The sequence below is a fragment of the Capra hircus genome, chromosome 12, assembly GCF_001704415.2.
Source record: "Capra hircus breed San Clemente chromosome 12, ASM170441v1, whole genome shotgun sequence".
In the NCBI taxonomy this organism is placed as follows: domain Eukaryota; kingdom Metazoa; phylum Chordata; class Mammalia; order Artiodactyla; family Bovidae; genus Capra; species Capra hircus.
The window spans coordinates 58,335,655-58,357,635 of NC_030819.1; the positions used below are offsets into that span (position 1 = coordinate 58,335,655).

The 21,981-nt window shown below is 35.1% G+C and overlaps 1 protein-coding gene across 5 annotated transcripts in view; it reads left to right on the plus strand.

The window, feature by feature from the left end:
• The window catches only part of PDS5B (PDS5 cohesin associated factor B), a 173,929-nt gene that overhangs the window by 119,925 nt on the left and 32,023 nt on the right, over positions 1 to 21,981 (plus strand). For all 5 annotated transcript variants that reach the window (XM_018056634.1, XM_018056632.1, XM_018056635.1 and 2 more), the window contains exons 20-23: positions 2,153 to 2,276; positions 5,557 to 5,715; positions 14,682 to 14,750; positions 16,391 to 16,527. In XM_018056634.1, coding sequence (XP_017912123.1) covers positions 2,153 to 2,276; positions 5,557 to 5,715; positions 14,682 to 14,750; positions 16,391 to 16,527 — 489 coding nt within the window. The remainder of the gene's footprint in view (positions 1 to 2,152; positions 2,277 to 5,556; positions 5,716 to 14,681; positions 14,751 to 16,390; positions 16,528 to 21,981) is intronic.

The window sequence follows — 21,981 nt, forward strand, 5'->3', positions numbered from 1 at the left end:
TCCCATAGGTTTTGTATTGTCGTGTTTTTGTTGTCATTTGTTTCTAGAAATTTCTTCATTTCCCTTTTGATTTCTTCAATAACCTGTTGGTTATTTAGAAACGTGTTGTTTAATCTCCATGAGTTTATGTTTCTTACAGTTTTTTTCCTTGTAATTGATATGTAGTCTCATAGTGTTGTGATCGGAGAAGATGCTTGATACGATTTCAGTTTTCTTAAATTTACTGAGTCTTGATTTGTGACCCAAGATGTGGTCTATCCTGGAAAATGTTCCATGTGCACTTAAGAAGGTGTATTCTTCTATGTTTGAGTGAAATGTCCTGAAGATATCAGTGAGACCTGTCTCATCTAATGTATCATTTAAGACTTGTGTTTCCTTATTAGTTCATTTAAGACTTGTGTTTCCTTATTAGTTTTCTGTCTTGAGCTGTCCATTGGTGTGAGTGGGGTGTTAAAGTCTCCAGCTATTATTGTGTTACTGTCAGTTTCTCCTTTTACGTCTGTTAGTGTTTGTCTCATGTATTGAGGTGCTCCTGTGTTGGGTGCATAGGTATTTACAATTGTTATGTCTTCTCTTGGATTGATCCCTTGATTGTTATGTAGTGTACTTCCTTATCTCTTGTAAAATTCTGTATTTCAAAGTCTGTTTTGTCTGATATGAGGATTGCTGCTCCAGCTTTCCTTTGCTTCCCATTTGCATGGAATATATTTTTCTATCCTCTCACTTTCAATCTATATGTGTCTTGAGGCCTAAAGTGGGTATCTTGTAGACAGAATATATATGGGTCTTGTTTTTGTATCCATTCAGCCAGTCTGTGTCTTTTGGTTGGAGCATTTAATCCATTTACATTTAAAGTAATTATTGATACCTATGTTCTTATTGCCATTTTCTTGTTTGGGGTTGGTTTTGTAGATCTTTTTTCTTCTCTTGTATTTCTTGACTATATAAATCCCTTTAACATTTGTTGTAAAACTGGTTTGGTGATACTGAAGAGCTTTTGGTGGTTTTGAAGACCTTTCTGCTGTTATGTTCAACCCATTTTTCTGTGATACTATTGGTATTTTCATTATCTGTTTGTAGGTGTTTACACTTCATGGATATTTACCATTTCTCTGTAACAAGAAATACAAAATTTCCCTTCAATTGGTCACTTGTCTTTTTATTATATTTTACTGTTATCTTTTCTGTGACTGCTATTATTATAATGAATTATTTATCTCTGATTGTTTTTTAAACTGGGGCACTGAGTTGGGCAAGGAGAATTCAGAAGTTATTTCTACTGAGAAATAAATGCATAGTTGAACTAAGAGACCTTGCCTTATTCAGGATTTTAAGTTTTTATATAATGAAGTGATACGATACATCAGTGTTCTTCCAGGTAGCTAGATGACTCATTCCCTGCCTCTTTGAGAACTGTGGTCAAGTGTTGCTTTACTAGAGTGATCTTCTGTAGGCAGCATATGTAAAATTGTAACACTGTCACAAACTTAGGCCTGTTCCCTATGCTGTCCTCTTTTTCTTCTCTCCCACCCCCCTACCCCCGCCTTATAGGAGTTACCACAATTTAACCTAACAGATGTTTTGCTGACTTAATGTGTTTTCATTTACCTTATCCCTAATATGCTGGTAGAGTGAATGCACCAATTTGGAACTTTAAATAATGCCTGGCATTACAGCAAGTACTCAATTTGTATTGATTAAATGATCAAATTTCCCCTCATGTAGATTTTTTGAGGATAGATTAAAAGATGAACTGGAAGAGGAAGAGACTTGAGAAAGAAGGAGCAATTTAAGTCCCATTATGGTGGTCTTACGTGTAAGGTAGCAAAAGCTTAGCTGAAGTAATAGCAATGATAATAAAATAGAAAAGGCTAATGGAAATGACATTAAAAAGAAGAAATGGGTTACCATTCTTGTTTGTATTTATAACTAATAAATAAAAAGGAAAAATTATTTGTATTTGTATTATATTTTAATATAGATGTTTATAAAGCAAAATTATAGATGATTGAAAATGAGTGAGTAGATGCTGTGACTTTTGTTTCTTTTGTTCTTACAAAACATTACTTTAAAAATACAAGCGTTAAAGTATCTAGTGGAAGTCATAATGATTTTTCTGGTGTATTGTTTTTCTGTAATTTTTTTTTTTTAGAGCTTTGCTTCCTGTTTTACATCACAAATCTAAAAAAGGACCCCCCCGTCAAGCCAAATATGCTATTCATTGTATCCATGCGATATTTTCTAGTAAAGAAACCCAGTTTGCACAGATATTTGAGGTAAAAAGAAAAAAATTTTTTTGTTTCATGTTATTGTTAAAAAAATATAAATGAGTTTACAGAATGTTCACGTTTGGAGATGTATCATTTTGTAATTTTCCAAATTTGAATCAATATATCAATATTAATGATTGGTTAAAATTTGAAAATATCTGATGATTCAGCTTTTTAATGCTAGCTCATTCAGAAATCAAGCAGTTGTATAATAGTTTTGATGTTACTTTATACATTTAGTATTAGGAAACTTTTTTCATTAGTAAGTAATTACATATAAAATCAGTTACTCATAGTAGGTAATAGGTGATTATTCTATCAGTTTACAGATTTTAGAAGTTTGATTTCTATATATGAAATACTACTGAAGTGTGTGGGGTTTTATACATGAATAATAATTTATAATTAAGGTTAAATGAATTTGTGCTTAATGACTGACCTAATTTCATATTAGATTAAAATGTGCCTTTTCCTTTGCAGGGCACGTGATCCACACCCAAAGATCCTTGATAGTTGGTGCTCTCCAAAACACCCATAGCAGTTTAGGTCCATGCCAGATGGTTTTGGGCAGGACCAAATATCAAGGACCTTTTGGTGTGGTCCAGATGTCTTTTGGAATCTTTTGAGCGGGACCAAATATGAACAAATATCAAGGACCTTTGTGTGTAGACCAAATGTCTTACTGGGTGTGTTGGGACAGGACCAAATACCTACTGACTGTCTTTTCAGCATGTTTTTTATTTTTTCTGTACTTTGAATTACCAGTACCCTTTCTAAGTATGGCAATTTCACTATAAGCTATTATAATCTAGCTTTAGCCTTCTTACTGCAAATAGAAGCTAAACAGAAAATTTATAAAAATCTTATAGTTATAGTCTAGGAACCTTGAATGAAGTCAAAACAATTTGGAAATTATGCTGAAACTAACCCACCATAAATACACAGACTTGCTGTCTATTTTAGAAGTATTTATACTAATTTTCTCATATTTTCATGGTTTATATTAAAGGTGGAATAAAAGAGGAAGAAAAGTTTTCTGTATCAAACAGCATCTTAGCTATAGATACTCAATCATAATATAATTTAAAAATTGAGGTGGAGGTATATTCTATAGTCTTTAATTTTTTAATAAGAGGATGATTTCAGTGGACTCATGTTGATTTCTAGAAAGCTTTTTATTTTTCCTTGAATAATCTTTTTGTTCCCTCCAATGATGAGGAGGAAAATGCTGATAATAGCTTGACTTTATTGGTTACTTTTGATTTTAATATCTATAACTTCATCTTTATAAGAACCTACCTGGTAATCCTTCTCCTATAACATAGAAGATTGGCTGGCTTTCTGAGAAAAGGTTTCACAGACACATCTAACCTTTATCAGATTACTGTTAATCCAGAGCTGCTGCTGCTGCTAAGTCACTTCAGTCATGTCTGACTCTGTGCTGCCCTATAGACGGCAGCCCACCAGGCTCCCCGTCCCTGGGATTCTCCAGGCAAGAACACTGGAGTGGGTTGCCGTTTCCTTCTCCAGTGCATGAAAGTGAAAGGTGAAAGTGAAGTCACTCAGACGTGTACGACTCTTAGTGACCCCATGGGCTGTAGCCTATCAGGCTCTGTCCATGGGATTTTTCCAGGCAAGAGTACTGGAGTAGGGTGCCCTTGCCTTCTCTGGTTAATTCAGAGACTGATCATTAATTTTGGTTTTTCAGAAATGATTTTAATATCTTATTGTGGAAAATTGTCACGCAATATAATAAATGAGGTGGAAAAAAGTACACTGTCAGTGATGTGTTTCTAATGTAAACAAGTTATCACTTAGATGTGCAGTGGAGGTATTGAGGGACGTCATCGAGAACAGTAAGAAGTACTGTCATTACTTTTGATTAAATGAAACTTTTCATATTGCCCCAGTGTGTTGGAAAAGAACAGTTTTGTGTTGTTTTTTAAAGCCTAGAATGCTTGGTGTTCAGTATAGGAGGATACCTACATGTTAATCTCAACCCCATTTCCCCAGCCACCCAGTTTCTTTTCTCAGAGGCAGCCAGTGTTACCAGTTTCTAATGTACTTTTCAGGAGATATTTTATTCTTATACAAGTAATATAAATACACAAAACACATCTTTTGTCCCCTTCCGCCTCTCCTTATGCCAATGATAGTGTGCTATAGCCACTCTTCTGATTATCATATTTTAAAAATTGAGCAATATATTTTAGGTATCAACTTATGTGATTAAATAATCAGTCTCCTTCTTCTGTTATGGCAAAATGAATATTAAAATAATATTTTTATTTTACTATGAGTAATAAAATAGTTTTATTAGTTATAGTACTTAATATTTGATGCTATAAAAATCCACAAAAACGCTTGTAACTATCCATAATGAAAGCTTATTTCTTGCTCGTCATAAAAGTCCATTTGGGTGTTTTGATTGCATTCTATTCAGTGTTTTAACCACGCAGACCCTTTTTGACTAGTGGCTTCTCTTTCCTGGTGGCTCAGACAGTAAAGCGTCTGCCTGGGTTCGATCCCTGGGTCAGGAAGATCCCCTGGAGAAGGAAATGGCAATCCACTCCAGTACTCTTCCCTGGAAAATTCCATGGACAGAGGATAGTGGTGGGCTACAGTCTGTGGGGTCGCAAAGAGTCAGACACGACTGAGCAACTTCACTTTCTTTCACTTTTACTTTTTCTCTTTGCGTCCCATTGGATCCTTTGTATTAAGCCACCAGTGAGTAAAGAGGAAGAGAATGTGGAGAAGATACGCTGTTCATGTCTGCCTGAGTTCAGGCATGGCATACCTTACTTCCATCTCCATTCTGGTAACCAGAACTTCTGAATGTACATAGAAGCATCCTTATGCCCAGAAAGTAGAATAGAAGTAGGTATTGGTGAGCCGAAATGGCTACCCACTCCAGTTTCTTGCCTGGAGAATTCCATGGACTGAGGAACCTCATTGGCTACAGTCCATGCAGTCACACAGAGTTGTACATGACTGAGCAACTTTCAGCAGTTGCTGACATATGCAATCATAAAATATATGATACGTGATTCTTCATATTGAAATGTTTCTTTACCTACCTCTAAAATATAATTTGGGAAAAACTGAAAGTACTTAAATATGATGCCTTCTAGTCAATAAAAGTTGTCAGTAAAAGTTAAATGTAACTTGAACCACTGCTTATACCATGTATTGGAACTTGTGTGGTTTTTAGCATTTGTAGATGATACATGTGACCAGTTTATTTGCATGTTTATGGAGTTAATCATTTTCCTTTCCTCACTTTCAGCCTCTGCATAAGAGCCTAGATCCGAGCAACCTGGAGCATCTCATCACACCACTGGTGACTATTGGTCATATTGCTCTCCTTGCACCAGACCAGTTTGCTGCTCCTTTGAAGTCTTTGGTAGCTACTTTCATTGTGAAGGATCTTCTGATGAATGATCGGGTAATTTATGTTTTCTAGATGTGTATTCTTCATAATGCTATCTTCTAAAATTTTATGCAACAAAGAGAGAAGTGGAATAATGTAAATAGCACTTCAGTTTGGTTTATATGTTTTTAGCTTTTCCCATCTTTTTACCATGCTGCATCTTCATTATAAGTGAAACAACATTGAAACATCTCTTTAGTTGAGCACAAGGCTGTGACCTGGAATGCTTTCCTTGATAAATACAAGATATCACTGGATTCTGTCTCTTTCAACTTTATAGGGATGTAAGTTTTCTAATGACATCTATTTTTTAAATATGTGAAGATTGACAGGTTAGTTTGCAGTATGGTTGTCATGATAGTAGTTGTTGCATTTCATACATACTATAGAGAATTAAAAGATCCCTGAGGGAAAATACTAGGGAAAAAAATAGTAATTTTCTGTCTCCATTGTGTGAATATTTGGGGCAGGGTATGTTTGGGTGTCTTGGAGAATTGACCCCTACAATCATGTGGAGTTTTATGCATGGGTTTGTGTATTTTTAGATATACATATGTATAAAAAAGAATACTGTAAAACTAGGATTTTCAGAATGGTAAATGAGCATTGGTTTCAGATTAAAGTTACCAGCTGTGTTAGCCCCTAATAAAGGTAGTCCTGTTCTATGATGCTTTGAGGCAAGCATTGACTTCTCTCTGGCTGTGAAAGTTCTACAATGCATCTTCTTCCAATAGGAGATTGTTTTCTGTGTTGAAAATCTGTTTAGCATAGCCACCTTATCTAAGCTAGATGTTCTGGATAACTTGCTGCAACTTCAGCATAAGTACTTGCTGCTCCACCTTGTACTTCTATATCATAGAGATGGCTTCTTAAGTATTATGAACCAATCTCTGCTAGCCTGAGATTTTCCTTCTGGAGCCTCCTTAGCTCTCTCAGTCTTCATAGAATTGAAAAGAGTTACAGCCTTGCTCTGGATCAGGCTTTGGCTTAAGGGAATGTTGGGCTGATTTGATCTCCCCTCCAGTCCATTAAACTTTCTCCATATCAGCAATAAGTGTGTTTTGCTTTCTTGTCATTCACATTTTCACTGGAGTAGCACTTTTAATTTCCTTCAAGAACTTATCCTTCACATTCACAACTTGGCCCAAGAGGTTTAATTTTCAGCTGGTAGTAGCTTTTGACATGCCTTCATCACTAGGCATTATCATTTCTAGCTTTTCATATGAAGTTGAGAGATGTGCAGTGCTTCCTTTCACTTGAACATGCACAACCCATGATAGGTTTGCTAATTTTCCCAATTTCTATGTTGTTGTATCTTAGGGAATAGGATGGCCTGAGGAGAGAGGGAGAGATGGGGAAAAGGCCAGTCTGTAGAGCAGTCAGAACACACGTGTTTACTGATTAAGTTCATTGTATTAATGGGTGTGATTCATGACACCTCAAAACAGTTACAATAGTACCATTAAAGATCTCTAGTCACTTATCACCATAACAGACGTAATAATAGTGAAATCATTTGGAATACTGCAAGAATTATGAAAATGTGACAGAGATAGGAAGTGAGCAAATGCTGTTGGAAAAATAACACTGATAGAAACTTGACACGAACCTTCAGTTTGTAAAAAATGCAGTATTTGTGAAGCTATTGAAACAATTTTTGTGTGTATACAAAAAGTATGTCAGACAGCTGGATTACAGTAAAAATAAAATTTGTATATTTATAGAGTATGTAATTAGAACTGCAGTAAGATAGGAAAGAGAATATGAAACAGAAACAGTATTTGAAGTGATAATGCCAGAAAATTTTTCGGAATTTATGAAAGACATCAAAGCTATGCATTCAAAAAGAGATACAAACCCCAAGTAAGATCAGTATAACACAAAGCTCACTAGATATACCATAGTAAAACTAGAACCAATCAAAATAGAAAGGATTAAAAGCATTTATGCGAAAAGACAGAAAGCCTTCCAGGGAACAAGCTGTCATCTGACTTCAAGAGAAAAGATTAGAAAATGGAAGATAATGGAATAATATCTTCAAATTATTGAGTGGAAGAAAAGTACCAATCTGGAATTCTAAACCTGGAGAAAATATCCTTTAAAAAGGGAACGCAACATAAACACATTTTCAGACAAAACTGAGAGAATGAGAGAAAATATTTGCAAATCATGTATCCAATATGTCCATATTGTATAAATCACATGTAAAATAAATAAACAGCAGAAAAAGAGTTTGATTAAAAAATAGGCAGAAGTGATGTTTTTCCAAAGAACGCAAACAAGTCATCAGTAATTGTATAAAAAGTGCTCAACATCAGTAATCACCAGAGAAATGCAAATCAAAACCACAAAAAGATAGGACTTTACTTTTCTTAGAATGACTAATATAAAATAGACAGATAATAAGTGTTGGTGAAGATGTGAAGAGAAAGAACCCTTTTGTACTGTTGGTGTGAATGTAAATAGATACAGCCACCATGAAAAACAGTATGGAGAATCTTCCAAAAAATTAAAAATAGGAAAGAAAAATAAACAGAAGCACCACATGATCCAGTAATAAATACTTCAGAGTATTTATCTGAAGGAAATGCGAACACTAATTCAAAAAGATCTCTGCACCCGCATGTTCAGTGCAGCATTATTTATAGCAGTCAAGACAGGGAAGCAACCCAGGTGTCCATCTAATGGATGGATGGATAGAGAAAAAGTGGTGGATATACACAGTGTAATATTGATCAGTCATTAAAGAAAAGGAAAAAGTCCTGCCATTTGTGACAGCATGGATGAACCTTGAGGACATTATGCTAAGTTAAATAGACAAAGATGAATACTGTGTGATGTTCCTTACACGCAGTATCAAATTTAAAAAACCCCAAATAACAGCAACAAAACCTCTCAAACTCATAGTTACAGAGATCCGGTGGCAGTTGTCAGAGGCTAGGGATGCAGGATGTGTGAATTGGGTAAAGGAATTCTAAAGGTACAGACTTCCAGTTAGAAAATAAGTCAAGGAATGTAATGTACAGCACGGTGCCTATTGTTATTAATACTGCCTGATAAAACTGAAAGTTTCTGCTGAGAGTAGGTCTGAAAATGTCTCATCATAGGAAAATAATTGTAGCTGTGTTGTGATGGGTGATCACTAGACTTACTGTGTTGATCATTTCACAATATATTGAATCATTGTACCTCTAGAACTGATTTGTCAAATGCCAATTATATCCTTTTTAAAAAAATTATTAATTTGAAAAAAAAATGAAAAATGAACCTGCAGAATGGGAGAAAATATTTGAAAAATCATATATCTGATAAGAGGCATAAAACTCAACAATAAGACAAACAGCCCAGTTTTTTTTTAATGGGTGAAAGACCTGAATAATCATTACTATTAATAGTTATTATAGCCTTTTTGTTTATATTTTTGTATTAAGGTTTGTTCGTTGTTTTTCTAGACATGATGCTATGGCACACTTAATAGACCAAATTATCATATAAACATAACTTTTTGTATAGTGGAAAACCAAGACATCTGAGTAACTCGCTTTATTGCAATACTTGCTTTATTTTGGTTGCTTGGAACCATACCTGAAGTATCTCCAAGGTATACCTGTTTCTGCTTGCTCATGCTTCATTTTTGCTTTCTTCTGACCCATCTTTGAATTTACTCATCCTCTCTTCAGACTTGTTGAGTCTTATGTTAAACCCATAAAATTGAGTTCTTAATTGCAATGTTTATATATTTTTTCCTGTAATTTCCTTAGAGTTTTTAAATAAAATTTTTAGTTCCCTGCCAGAATTCTTTTTCTTACCATTTAATCTTTCAGCACCTCTAATTATGTTAAAATTTATGTGAGTTAGTCTCAATATCTGTATCTCCAGTGGCTCTTTTTCTCTGTCTGGTTTTTACTTGATTGTTGGTCAGGTCTTACCTTGCACATGTTATTGTTGATTGAGTTGCACACTTTGTGTATGAAAAGTTATAGAGATAATTTGAAGCTCTGGATAATTTTATAATTCTTCCAAAGAAGATTTATTTTTGCTTCTGATAGGCAGTTGAGCTGCTCTGAAATAATTTTCATTCAATCAAGAAAGCAATGATTGGAAGCTGGGCTTCAGCTTTTGACAGGCTGATTGTTTTTCTGATCACTTTTATGTTTAGGGTGTTTTTATTTGGGATCCACCCAAAAGTCTAGATTGTTTAACAAGTCAGTCAGTCAGTTCAGTAGCTAGTCATGTCTGACTCTTTGTGACCCCATGAACCGCAGCATGCCAGACCTCCCTGTCCATCACCAACTCCCGGAGTCTACCCAAACTCATGTCCATTGAGTCGGTGATGCCATACAACCATCTCGTCCTCTGTTGTCCCCTTTTCCTTCTGCCCTCAATCTTTCTCAGCATCAGGGTCTTTTCCAGTGAGTCAGCTCTTCACATCAGGTGGCCAAAGGATTGGAGTTTCAGCTTCAACATCAGTCCTTCCAATGAACACCCAGGACTGATCTCTTTTAGGATGAACTGGTTGGATCTCCTTGTAGTCCAGTGGACTCTCAAGAGCCTTCTCCAACACCACAGTTCAAAAGCATCAATTCTAAAGCATCAGTTCTTTGGTGCTCAGCTTTCTTTGTAGTCCAACTCTCAGATCCATACGTGACCACTGGAAAAACCATAGCTTTGACTAGATGGACCTTTGTTGACAAAGTAATGTCTCTGCTTTTTAATATGCTATCTAGGTTGACCATAACTTTCCTTCCAAGGAGCAAGTGTCTTTTAATTTTATGGCTGCAATCACCATCTGCAGTGATTTTGGAGCCCAGAAAAATCAAGTCAGCTACTGTTTCCACTGTTTCCCCATCTATTTGCCATGGTCTTAGTTTTCTGAATGTTGAGCTTTAAGCCAACCTTTTCACTCCCACTTTCATCAAGAGGCTCTTTAGTTCTTCTTCATTTTTCTGCCATAAGGGGGGTGTCATCTGCATATCTGAGCTTATTGATATTTCTCCCAGCAATCTTGATTCCAGCTTGTGCTTCATCCAGCTCATGATGTACTCTGCATAGAAGTTAAATAAGCTGGGTGACAATATACAGCCTTGACGTACTCCTTTCCCGATTTGGAACCAGTCTGTTGTTCCATGTCTAGTTCTAACTGTTGCTTCCTGACGTGCATACAGGTTTCTCAAGAGTCAGGTCAGGTAGTCTGGTTTTCCCATCTTTCAAAATTTTCCACAGTTTATTGTGATCCACACAGTCAAAGACTGTACTCTTTATTGGACTCAGAATTCTGGTTTTTTTTCCTCCTTCTAGCTCTGTGACACTGATGCAAAACATTGCTCAACCTTTAAACCTCTTTCAGTTTCCGAATCAGCCATCATTTATATATCAGAAAAGCAATTTTAGTGCCAGGCTTACATCTCAGTTATTTTCTTTTCAATACCCATGAACTGTTAGCATCTGGTGATGTTATTCTCCAAACTTTTTTTTTCCCTGCCCCAGCTAACCACAAAGCACCATTTTACTGTATATTTATCTCAAAACAACGTACTTGTTTAGTTTTGCTTGTTCCTAGGCTTTATGAATTATTTTATACCATATATTGATATATTTTCGGGTGACTTGCCATCATTATTACGGATTTGTTTCTTAGAATAACTCTTGATGTTGAATCTAGCTGTAGTTCATTTATTCATTGCTCTGTATTATATCATTGTGTGGTGTATATCTCATTTTCTTAATGGACACATGGTGTATTTCCATTTCTTTCTTGTTTTAAACAGTACTACTGTGATTTTTTTCTTCTTTATAGAACCATCTGATGCATATAAGTACAGATTTCTCCAGGTTACATTCACAAGAGTGGTATACTTATGACCATCAGTCTGTACATTTTTCAGTTTATTGCTGAAGTATTTTTCAGACTGGTTATAAAACCTTATTTTCCTTTCATCAGCATATGACATTATTGTCAAATTTCTTAATTTTTGTCCATCTAATTAATACAAAGTAATATCTCTTAATTTGCATTTCCCTGGTTACTAAGAATGTTTGTGTCAAGTCATCATTCATGTTGCCTCTTTTCTGAAATTCCTCTTGATGTCTTTTGCCTTTTTTCCTTTCTTGGGTTGTTTATGTTCTACTCACAGGTAATCTTTACACACTTAATTTTTTTTTCAGGTACATGTTAAAGTGTGTTCATAAAATCTCATTTATGGTGTGTCTTTCTATTCCCTTCATAGTGTCTTTTGAACAAAAGATATTAATTTTAATGTAACTAAATTTATCATTCTTTTCTCTTGTAGTTAGTGCTTTTTATATCTTGTTTAAGAAATTATTTCCTATGCCATTGTCATAGTCTCTCATACGTTGTTTTAAAAGTTTTAAGGTTTTCTTTTCACACATAAAAATTTTAATCCATCTGGTTTTGTTTTTTTTTTTTTTTTTTGCTTTTTTTGTATGCTGTGACTCAAGATCTCCCTTTCTTTCTATTCTCCATTAGGAGAACCAACTTTCCCAGCATAATTTATGGCATGATCTCTCCTTCCAATCATCTGCAGTGCTACCATTCTTATACAGCCTCTATTTTTTCTCATTGCTTAGTTTGCTCATCTACAGTGTCTTTCAGTAAAATTTTATAGTTTTCTCTGTAAGCAGATTTAAATATTTCTCTTATACAGCTTTGTTAGGTATTTCAGTTTTAAGAATTATTTTGTTGGTGGTGAATTTGGGAAGTTATTTTATAGTTTTTATCTTACTATCTTGTGCTAAACTCTTTTTCGCTTTTCATCATGAGACAGGCCCATTTTGATTGTTTCCTTATCCATAAGTATTTTATTGCTACGTATTTTCTTATATTTCAACATGTATTTCCTATACTTATCTTTTTTCATCTCAACTTCATCTATCAGTTTTTGAAAGAGGTATATTCAAGTATTCTGCTGTGATGATGGTTTTTAATCTTTTTAAAAAAATCATTTTTGGTTATTTGACATTATCCTGCTAGTTTTACAGATGTTCATAATTTTTTATCTTATAAGATTAAAGAAAAATATGTCAGTATCCTTTTTATTAAAATATTAGTATCCCATTTAACTCCATACTCCGTTTATATGCTTTTTCATCTTGACTAGTATATTTGTCTATTAGTTTTAGATTTTTTGTTTGTTTGATTTTAGTTTTGTTGCATCTATTATGGTTTTTTTATTTTTGAACCTGTCTGTTTACCTTATGATGTTTTTTATTTTCTGTTTGTAATAATTTGTGCTGATTGAATTTTCTTGTGAATTAAATATTTATGTGGAAGACATCTTTGAATAATTCTTTCAAACTGGCTTGTAATTTGAAAGATTTCTGAAAATATTTTTCTCCCTGTTCTTAAATATTAGAATTCTGTTTTTCAACTCTCTTGGCTGTGGAAAATTCAGAACATTGTTTTTTGGCATGTAGTCTTGCCACCAAGAAATCTGAAGTTGATGTGGTTCTTGTTTCTTTTTTGGTAGGTTCCTCCATGGGAGCTTTGGGATTTTGGGGGATGTTCTTAGTTCAGAAATTTCATCAGTATGTTTCTAATGAGATTCTTTTTTTCATTATTTCCACTTCATGCTTTGAAGGCACTTCTCTCCTGAAGACTTGGTCCTTAAACTATTTGTAAATAGCTTTGTGTGTTTGGGGAACTTGCCTTCTGTATTGGAACTACCTATCCTGTTGCCAGAAGGTCATCTGAGGTGCTCTTTGATTTCTGTTTCCAACTAGAAATTGCTCATGTCAAGTTGAGGTAAAAATGGGATCTCCTGTGTTCCAAGATTGGGTTCAGCTCTTTGATCACCTTACTTATTGCCTGGCTGCTACTGTAAATTCCACCTCTCAATACTTTCAGTTTATCATCTCAGTATTACTCTATGATTGTTCTGAAAAGATGACTTTTTGGAGGGTGTTTTCTGTGTTTTTCTGGAGATGTCAGTCCTCTTGCTCTGTTTTATTGTTTGTTTTCTTTTGCTGTTTATTTTCTGTTTTTTGAAACTTTTCTATGGTTTTGGTTTTGTTTTCTGGGCTTCCCTGGTGCTCAGATGGCAAACAGTACACAGTGCAGGAGACCTGGGTTTGATCCCTGGGTCAGGAGGATCCCCTGGAGAAGGGAATGGCTACCCACTCCAGGATACTTGCCTGGAGAATTCCTTGGACAGAGGATCCTGGCCGGCTACAGTCTTTGGGGTCACAAAGAGTTGGACATGACTGACTAACACTTTGACTTTTTTGGTTCCCAGCCCAGCTAACAGGGTAAGAGGGATGGGTGTGGGGTGGGGTGTGTGGGTGTAAGTATGTGTTGCCTTTAAGTAGGAAGATACTAATGTATGTTTTCTGTTACTTCAGCTGCAAACCTTTATATTTGTTCCCTGCTCAAGACTTTTTGCAGCTACCTTCCCCCTTGTTTATGAACTATAGCTGACCATTGAGCAAAATGAAAGTTAAAGCTGCCAACCCTTTGTGTTGTGGAAAAATCTTTTTATAATTTGTAGTCAGCTGTCTGTATGTGGTTCCTTGGGCATTTGTGATTCAGTCAAACATAAATTGTTTATAGTGTATCACTGTAGTATATATTCACTTAAAATCTGCATGTTGGTGGACCTGCACAGTTCAAACTTGTCTTATTCAAGGGTCATCTGTATCCTTTTTGGCTCCATTGATTTTTATCCTATTCTTTGCTGACTGCCTTAAATAAATGAAACATTAGTCTTAAAGGGGGTTAAGCAAGGAAGTGTACATAAGTTGTTAAAGTCAGTCCTGTCTCATACCTGCAAAGAACCAACTGGAGCTGGAGGCATAAGGTTCATTTTGGTGCTAGTGAAGACAGGTCTTTCAACCTTTTTGCATAAGTAACAGAAAACATAGTCATATATAATGACTGTTGTTGTAGAAGGTAAAGATTTCATTCATTCTCTAAATATTAATTACACATGAGAATTTGTATCTTAAAGTCCTTAATTTTTGTTTAGCTTCCAGGAAAAAAGACAACTAAGCTTTGGGTTCCAGATGAAGAGGTTTCACCTGAAACAATGGTCAAAGTGAGTGATAATGCACAGATCTGCTGATTTTAATCTACTTAATATACCCTATTATTATTATATTATAGGTGCTAATAGTTCCTGTTATAAAGATATGGCTATTGAAATAACTCAAGGTTTTATGTTTATTCTGTGACATCCTTTGGGCCATGAGAGTATAGGGCAATACTGAGAAACCTGAGACTTTGGACAGCTGCACATAATCTAGTTTGGAAAATAAAAAGAGTTTGAAAACTCCTTCCATGTTACTTTTTCTTAGATATCAATATTTTAATGGCAAAAGACAATGCTGGCCTTAAGTACCTTCTCCTTTCAGTAACGATGGTCATCCAGGTTTTAAGATTGTTCAGCAGGGCTTCCCAGGCGGCTCTAGTGGTGAAGAATCAGCCTACCAATGCAAGAGAAAGAATCTGCCTGTCAGTGCAAGAGACAAGGGTTCGATCCCCGGGTCAGGAATATACCCCACAGGAGGAAATGGCAACCCGTTTCCAGTATTCTTGCCTGGGAAATCGCATGGACAGAGGAACCTGGCAGGCAACAGCCCATACAGTCACAAAAGAGTTGGCCACAACTGAGCATGCACGCACATCTTTTCCATGGGATTTGATAAACTTTTTTATTTAAAAAAATTCAACCTGTCATTTCTTGAGTTAGAAGTCATATGTAAAAGATTGCTTACCGCTTCTGTAGAAGTATTGCTTCTCTAAAACCGTATGTAGTCTGTAATATAGACCTCAGTCTGCTGCCCAAGGTATGAAGGCCAAGAACAAATACAGTAAATATTGTTTTACTAATTATACTTTCTTATAAATAATTTTGTTGTATATTTATGTTTCATACTGTGAACTACTTTTTCACATTATTGCAGTTTCAGATTCTAATACTATTTCTCCAGACCTGTAGGGCAGTCTTTCTTTAGCATCATTGAATGATGCTGGTTTTGAGTTCTAGTATGAACCAGTTTTCTCTGCATTGGTCTCAAGCAGCAGTTTTGTATAGTTGGACAACACTGTATTAGAAGGCGGGCAGCCTGCACTTAAGTTCATGGTTACGAAGTGGCCAAGGAAGAGAATCTGAAGAGTGTAAGCCACATACCACAGTCTAAAACCCATTTAGCTCTGAAGCTTCAGATCTATAAAAAGTAAGGTAATATGTAAAAAAGAGAAAATGTGTTGCACCCCTTCAGAAAGGGTTGTTCCAAATATTAGAGGCAGTAACAGGTATTAAAGTACTGATATTGATAGTAAGTACTTCATAATTATGAAAAATACAGTACAAATGTAAGGTGGTATAAACTCTTAGAAAAGATGGAATATGATTTGCATTTGGGAACTTTATGGATTAGGGAAGTTAACATGATTTTACTGTGGATTCTAAAGGCTAGAGTGTTGGAGAAACATTTTTTAAAAAGGGGGAAGAACCAGTTTTTAGGTAAATCATTCGTTTGTCAATTACCAGGAGGTGGAATGTGAGACCTTTTTAAAACATTCAAAGTTATCTTCACACATGCAAATAAAAATAATTTTTTCTTTCCTTTTCTTACAATGCATCTATTAAAAACATTTCTTCATTCTTTTTCAAAGCTAATGTAGAGTTTCTTTGAACAGTAGCAATGTTGTGTCAATTTGTATTTTAAATAGATTCAGGCTATTAAAATGATGGTTCGATGGCTACTTGGAATGAAAAATAATCACAGTAAATCAGGAACTTCTACTTTAAGATTGCTTACAACAATATTGCACAGTGATGGAGACTTGACAGAACAAGGGAAAATTAGGTATGTAATTACAGCTTCAGCATTCTTTGGATTACACAGTATGTTAACATCTGATGTAATTTTTGAATGATTGTTTTTTTTTAAATAAAATACAGATTTGTAGATATGCATATGCTTTTATTGTAATAGGCTTTTATATATTGGTTATTTCAAAATGACAGTCCCATGTCTAGTGCAGATTACTGCTGAATGCTTTAAAGTATTTTTAACAGTAGATCTTTACTTTTTTTAATACCTCATATGAAATTGTTAATGTACTAATCAGTAACTGGCGTTTTACATTCTTGTTAATATCTAAATGCAGAAGAACAGACCGAATAGAAAGCAACTTACCTGAATCTGTTTCCAGAAGTATTGTTGTTGTTGTTCAGTTGCTAAGTCGTGTTTGACTCTTTGCGACCCCATGGACTCCAGCACACCAGACTCCTCTGTCCTCCGCTGTCTCCTGGAGTTTGCTCAGACTCATGTCCATTTAGTTGGTGATGCTATCTAGTCATCTCATCCCCTGCCACCCCCTGCTCCTTTTGACATCAGTCTTTCCCAACATCAGGGTCTTTTCCAATGGAATTGGCTCTCCAGAAGTAAAAATATATGCATATGTGGAAAATGCACTTGACACAAAGTATTAAAAATACACATACTTTTTTGTTTGTTTTGTTTGAAAGATGTATAGTCTAGTGATTGAAAACATGAACTCCGGATTCCAGATTCAAATCCTGGGACCACATCTTAGCAGCTTGGTACCTTTCAGCAAGTTACTGTAACTGCTCTATACCTCAGTTTCTTCAGCTGTAAAACAGAGATGATGATTAATATCTATCTCATCTAGCTATTATGATAATCAAAAAGTTAGTATATTGAATGTATTTAAAACACTGCCCAGCACATAGTAATTAGATATATTGATGGTAGTGATTATGTCAGAATTAGCTAAAATTTAGAAGTTCATCCTCTGTGAAAATACAGGTGCCATTTATAGCATCTTATTGGTAGTTAAAAATATGAGAGTAACTTCCCCCACCTTTTATATATATACGTGTGTGTGTGTGTATACACATCTAGCTTAAAGTCTTTAGGACCAAATATAAATGGTAATTGTCAACTGCTTAATACTTTGCTATCTTTGCTTCATTTCTTATATGTTTTGCTCATATAGTACTTTTTGCATAGAATATTAGCATTAACACATTCTTCTCAAACAGATCAAAAAAGAAAATTCTGTAAGGTATTCCACATGTATAACTCATTTATTACCTTTTCAGTAAAATTAGTTGTCTCTACCTTCTACTCTTATAATTTATGTTAGCATCCAACGGTTACATAATAATTAGAAAAATTTCCTTAGTATTAATACATTTTGTCTCAAATTTACTAATTATATTATTTATGTGCATACTTAGGTCTCATGCCACCTGTTTTATTCATAGTATTCTTTAACAAAATCACATGTGTTCTTGAATTCTATAAGTGTGTGTGAGAATTACATTAGATTTGTCTGCATTTTAAAAAAAAATTTAATGAAGTACAGTTGATTTATAATAGTGTGTCAATTTCTGCTGTGCATCAAAGTGATTAAGTTAAATACATACATACATACATACATATATATATACACCTTTCCATATTCTTTTGCATTGTAGTTTGTCACAGGATATTGAATATAGTTCCCTGTGGTATACAGTAGGATCTTGTTTATCCATCCTATAGCTAAAAGTTTGCCTCTGCTAATCCCAAACTCCCAATCCCTTTCTCCTGTACACTTCTGCCCCCTTAGCAACCACATGTCTTTTTTCTATTTCTGGTTTGTGTTTGTTTTGTAGATTTGTGATTTGTGTCACATTTTAAATTCCACATATAAGTCTCATTCTGACTTTGCTTAGTATGATAATCTCTAGGTCCATTCATGTTGTTGCAAATGGCAGAATTTCATCTTTTTGATGGCTAAGTAATATTCCACTGTATGCACATACCATATCTTCTTTGTCCATTCATCTGTCAATGGACATTTACGTTGTTTCCATGTCTTGCGGCTGCTAAGTCACTTTAGTCGTGTCCGACTCTGTGACCCCATAGACCCCATAGGGCAGCCCACCATGCTCCCCTGTCCCTGGGACTCTCCAGGCAAGAACACTGGAGTGGATTGCCATTTCCTTCTCCAATGCATGAAAGTGAAGTCGCTCAGTTGTGTCCGACCCTCAGCGACCCCATGGACTGCAGCCCTCCTGGCTCCTCCATCCATGGGATTTTCCAGGCAAGAGTACTGGAGCAGGGTGCCATTGCCTTCTCTGGTTTCCATGTCTTAGCTATTGCAAATAGTGAACATAAGGGTGCATTTATCTTTTTAAGGTTAGTTTTGTCTTGGTGTATGTCCAGGAGTGGAATTGCTGGAACTTTGTTTTTAGTTTTTTGAAGAACCTCCATATTGTTTTCCATAGTGGCTGCACTGATCTACATTCCTACCAACAGTATAAGAACAGTGTCCTACCGAAAGTGAAGGAACTTTTCTTCACACGTTCTCCAGCATTTGTGGTTTGTATACTTTTTAATGATGACCATTCTGACTGGTGTGAGATGGTACCTCGTGGTTTTGATTTGCATTTCTCTAGTAATTAGGAACGCTGAGCATCTTTCCATGTACTTATTGGTCATCTGTATGTCTCCTTGGAGAGATGTATATTTAGATCTTCTATTTTTTGATTGGCTTGATTGTTGTTGAGTTCTTTGAGCTGTTTCTGTATTTTGGAAAAAAAGCTGTTATTTGTCACATCATTTGCAAATATTTTCTGCCTATCCCTAGGTTGTCTTTTCATTTTGTTTGTGGTTTCCTTTGCTGTGCAAAAGCTTGTAAGTTTAATTAGGTCCCATTTGTTTATTTTTGCTTTTATTTCTATTGCCTTGGGAGCCTGACCTATGAACACATTGTGTGATCTGTGTCAGAATATTTAGGCTTTCTTCTGTGAGTTTTATGGTGTCGTTTTGTTTTTAAGTCTTTAAGACATTTTGAGTTTATTTTTGTGTATGGTGTGAGAGTGTGTTCTTACTTGATTGACTTACACACAGCTGTCCATCTTTCCCAGCACCACTTGATGAAGAGACTGTCTTTTCCTCATTGAATATTCTTGCTTCCTTTGTCAAGGATTAATTGTTCACAGGTTTGTGGATTTATTCTGGGCTCTCTGTTCCATTCCATTGATCTATGTGTCTGTTTTTGTGGCCAATAACATACTGTTTTGATTATGGGAGCTTTTTTTGTATTGTCTGAAGCCTGGAGGACAATGCCTCCTGCTTGTACTTTTCCTCAGGATTGCCTTGGCAGTTCTGAGTCTTTTGGTTCCATTTACCTTTTAGGATTATTTGTTTTAATTCTGTGAAAAGTCTCATGGGTAATTTGATAGGTATCGCCTTAAATCTGTTGATTGCTTTGCATAGTATGGCCATTTTAATAACAGTGTTAACTCTTTCAGTTCAAGAGCTGGGATGTTTTTCCATTTTCTGAATCATCTTCAGTTTTCTTTATTAATATTTTGTATTTCTCAATATATAAGTCTTTCATCTCCTTGGTCTGATTTATTCCTAAGTATTTTATTTTGGTGGTATAATTTTAAAAGGGATTGTTTGTTTACACTCGCTTTCCAGTATTTCATTGCTGCTGTAAAGAAATGCAGCCTGTTTCTGTATATTAATCTCATATCCTTCTACCTTGCTGAATTCATTTATCAGTTTTAGTAGTTTCTGTGTGGTGTCTTTAGAGTTTTCCCTATTGTATCATCTGCATATAATAATAATTTGTACCTCTTTTCTACCAATTTGAATACTTTTTATTTCCTTTCCTTCTCTGCTTTAGCTGGGACTTCCAATACTATGTTGAAGTGAAGTGGTGAGAGTGGGCATCCTTGTCTTTTTCCAGAGTATACTGGGAAGGCTTTCAAGTTCTTACTGTTGAATATTACATGGGCTGTGGGTTCGTCATAAATAGCTTTTATTTTGTTGAGTTATGTTCCCTCTATACTCATTTTCATAAGGGTTTTGTATCATGAATAAATATTGACTTTTATCAAGTGCTTTTTCTGCATCTATTGACGTAATCATGTGGTTTTAATCCTTCCTTTTGTTGATATGGTGTATCACATTGATTGATTTGCATGTGTTGAGCTATCCTTGTGGCCCTGGGGTGAATCTAGCTTGGTCATGGTGTATGACCTTTTTTATGTGTTGTTGAATTCAGGTTGCTGATACTTTAAAAACTTTGGTGTTTATTCATCAAAGATATTGACCTGTAGTTTGCTTTTTTGATGGTGTCTTTGTCTGGTTTTGGTAACTTCATTACCAGACTTTAGAGTGATGGTGACTTCATAGAATGTCTCTGGGAGTGTTTTCTTCCTATTCACTCTTTTGGAAGAGTTTAAGAAGTTCTTTTTTGTATGTTTTATAGAATTCCCCAGTGAAGCCATCTGGTCTTGAAGTTTTGTTTATAGGGAGTGTTTTTGGTTTGCTTTTTAAAATTACAGATTCTATATCATTTCTAGAGATTGGTCTGGTTATCTGTTTCTTCTTGCTTTTAGTGGGTTGTATGTTTCTAAAAAGTTGTCCTTTTCTTCTAGGTTCATAGTATTGATCATAGTAATTCTCTTTCGGTTTCTTTGTATTTCTGCAGTTTGAGTTGTGATTTCTCCTCTTTGATTTCTTATTTTGTTTATTTGGGTCTTTTGTTCTTGGTGAGCCTGGTCAGAGGTTTGTCAGTTTTTGTATGCCATGTCAAAGAATCAGCTCTTGGTTTTATTGATTTTTTTTTGTATTGTTTTTAAATCTCTTTTATTTATTTCCTCTGTTTATTATTCCTATCTTTATTACTTCCTTCCGTCTGCTGACTTTAGGTTTGTGGTTTGATGGTTTTCTTTTGTATTATTCTTGTATTCTCTTCTTTTTGATTTTTGTTAATCTGCTGTTACGTTTTTGATTTGTGCTTGCCCTGGTTTTCAAATATATTAAACCCGTTCGTATACCTACTTGCTTTAGGTTGGTAATCATACAAACTGAAACACATTCTAGGAAAAGACAAATCTATATTTTCTTACTCTCCTCTCCCACAGTTTATAATTTTGTTGTCCTTTTACATCCTCATAGTGACACTTTTGCTGTTCATTTTGGTAATCATTGCTTTCACAGTAATTTTATTCTTTTAAAGAATTTGTGTACTTATTTCAGTGATTTACTTTCCAGTTGTGATTTTCTCTTTCTTATAGATTCTTGCATGTTTTCTACTTAGAGAGGACCTTTCAATATTTCCTTTAAGATAGGTTTAGTATTGTATTCTTTAAGTTATTGTTTGTCTGAGAAATTCTTTATTTCTCCTTCTATTCTAAAGGATAGTCTTGCTGGCTATAGTATCCTGGGTTGCAGATTTTTCACTTTTGGACTTTGAATATATCTTATCTTGCTACTCCCTTCTGGCCT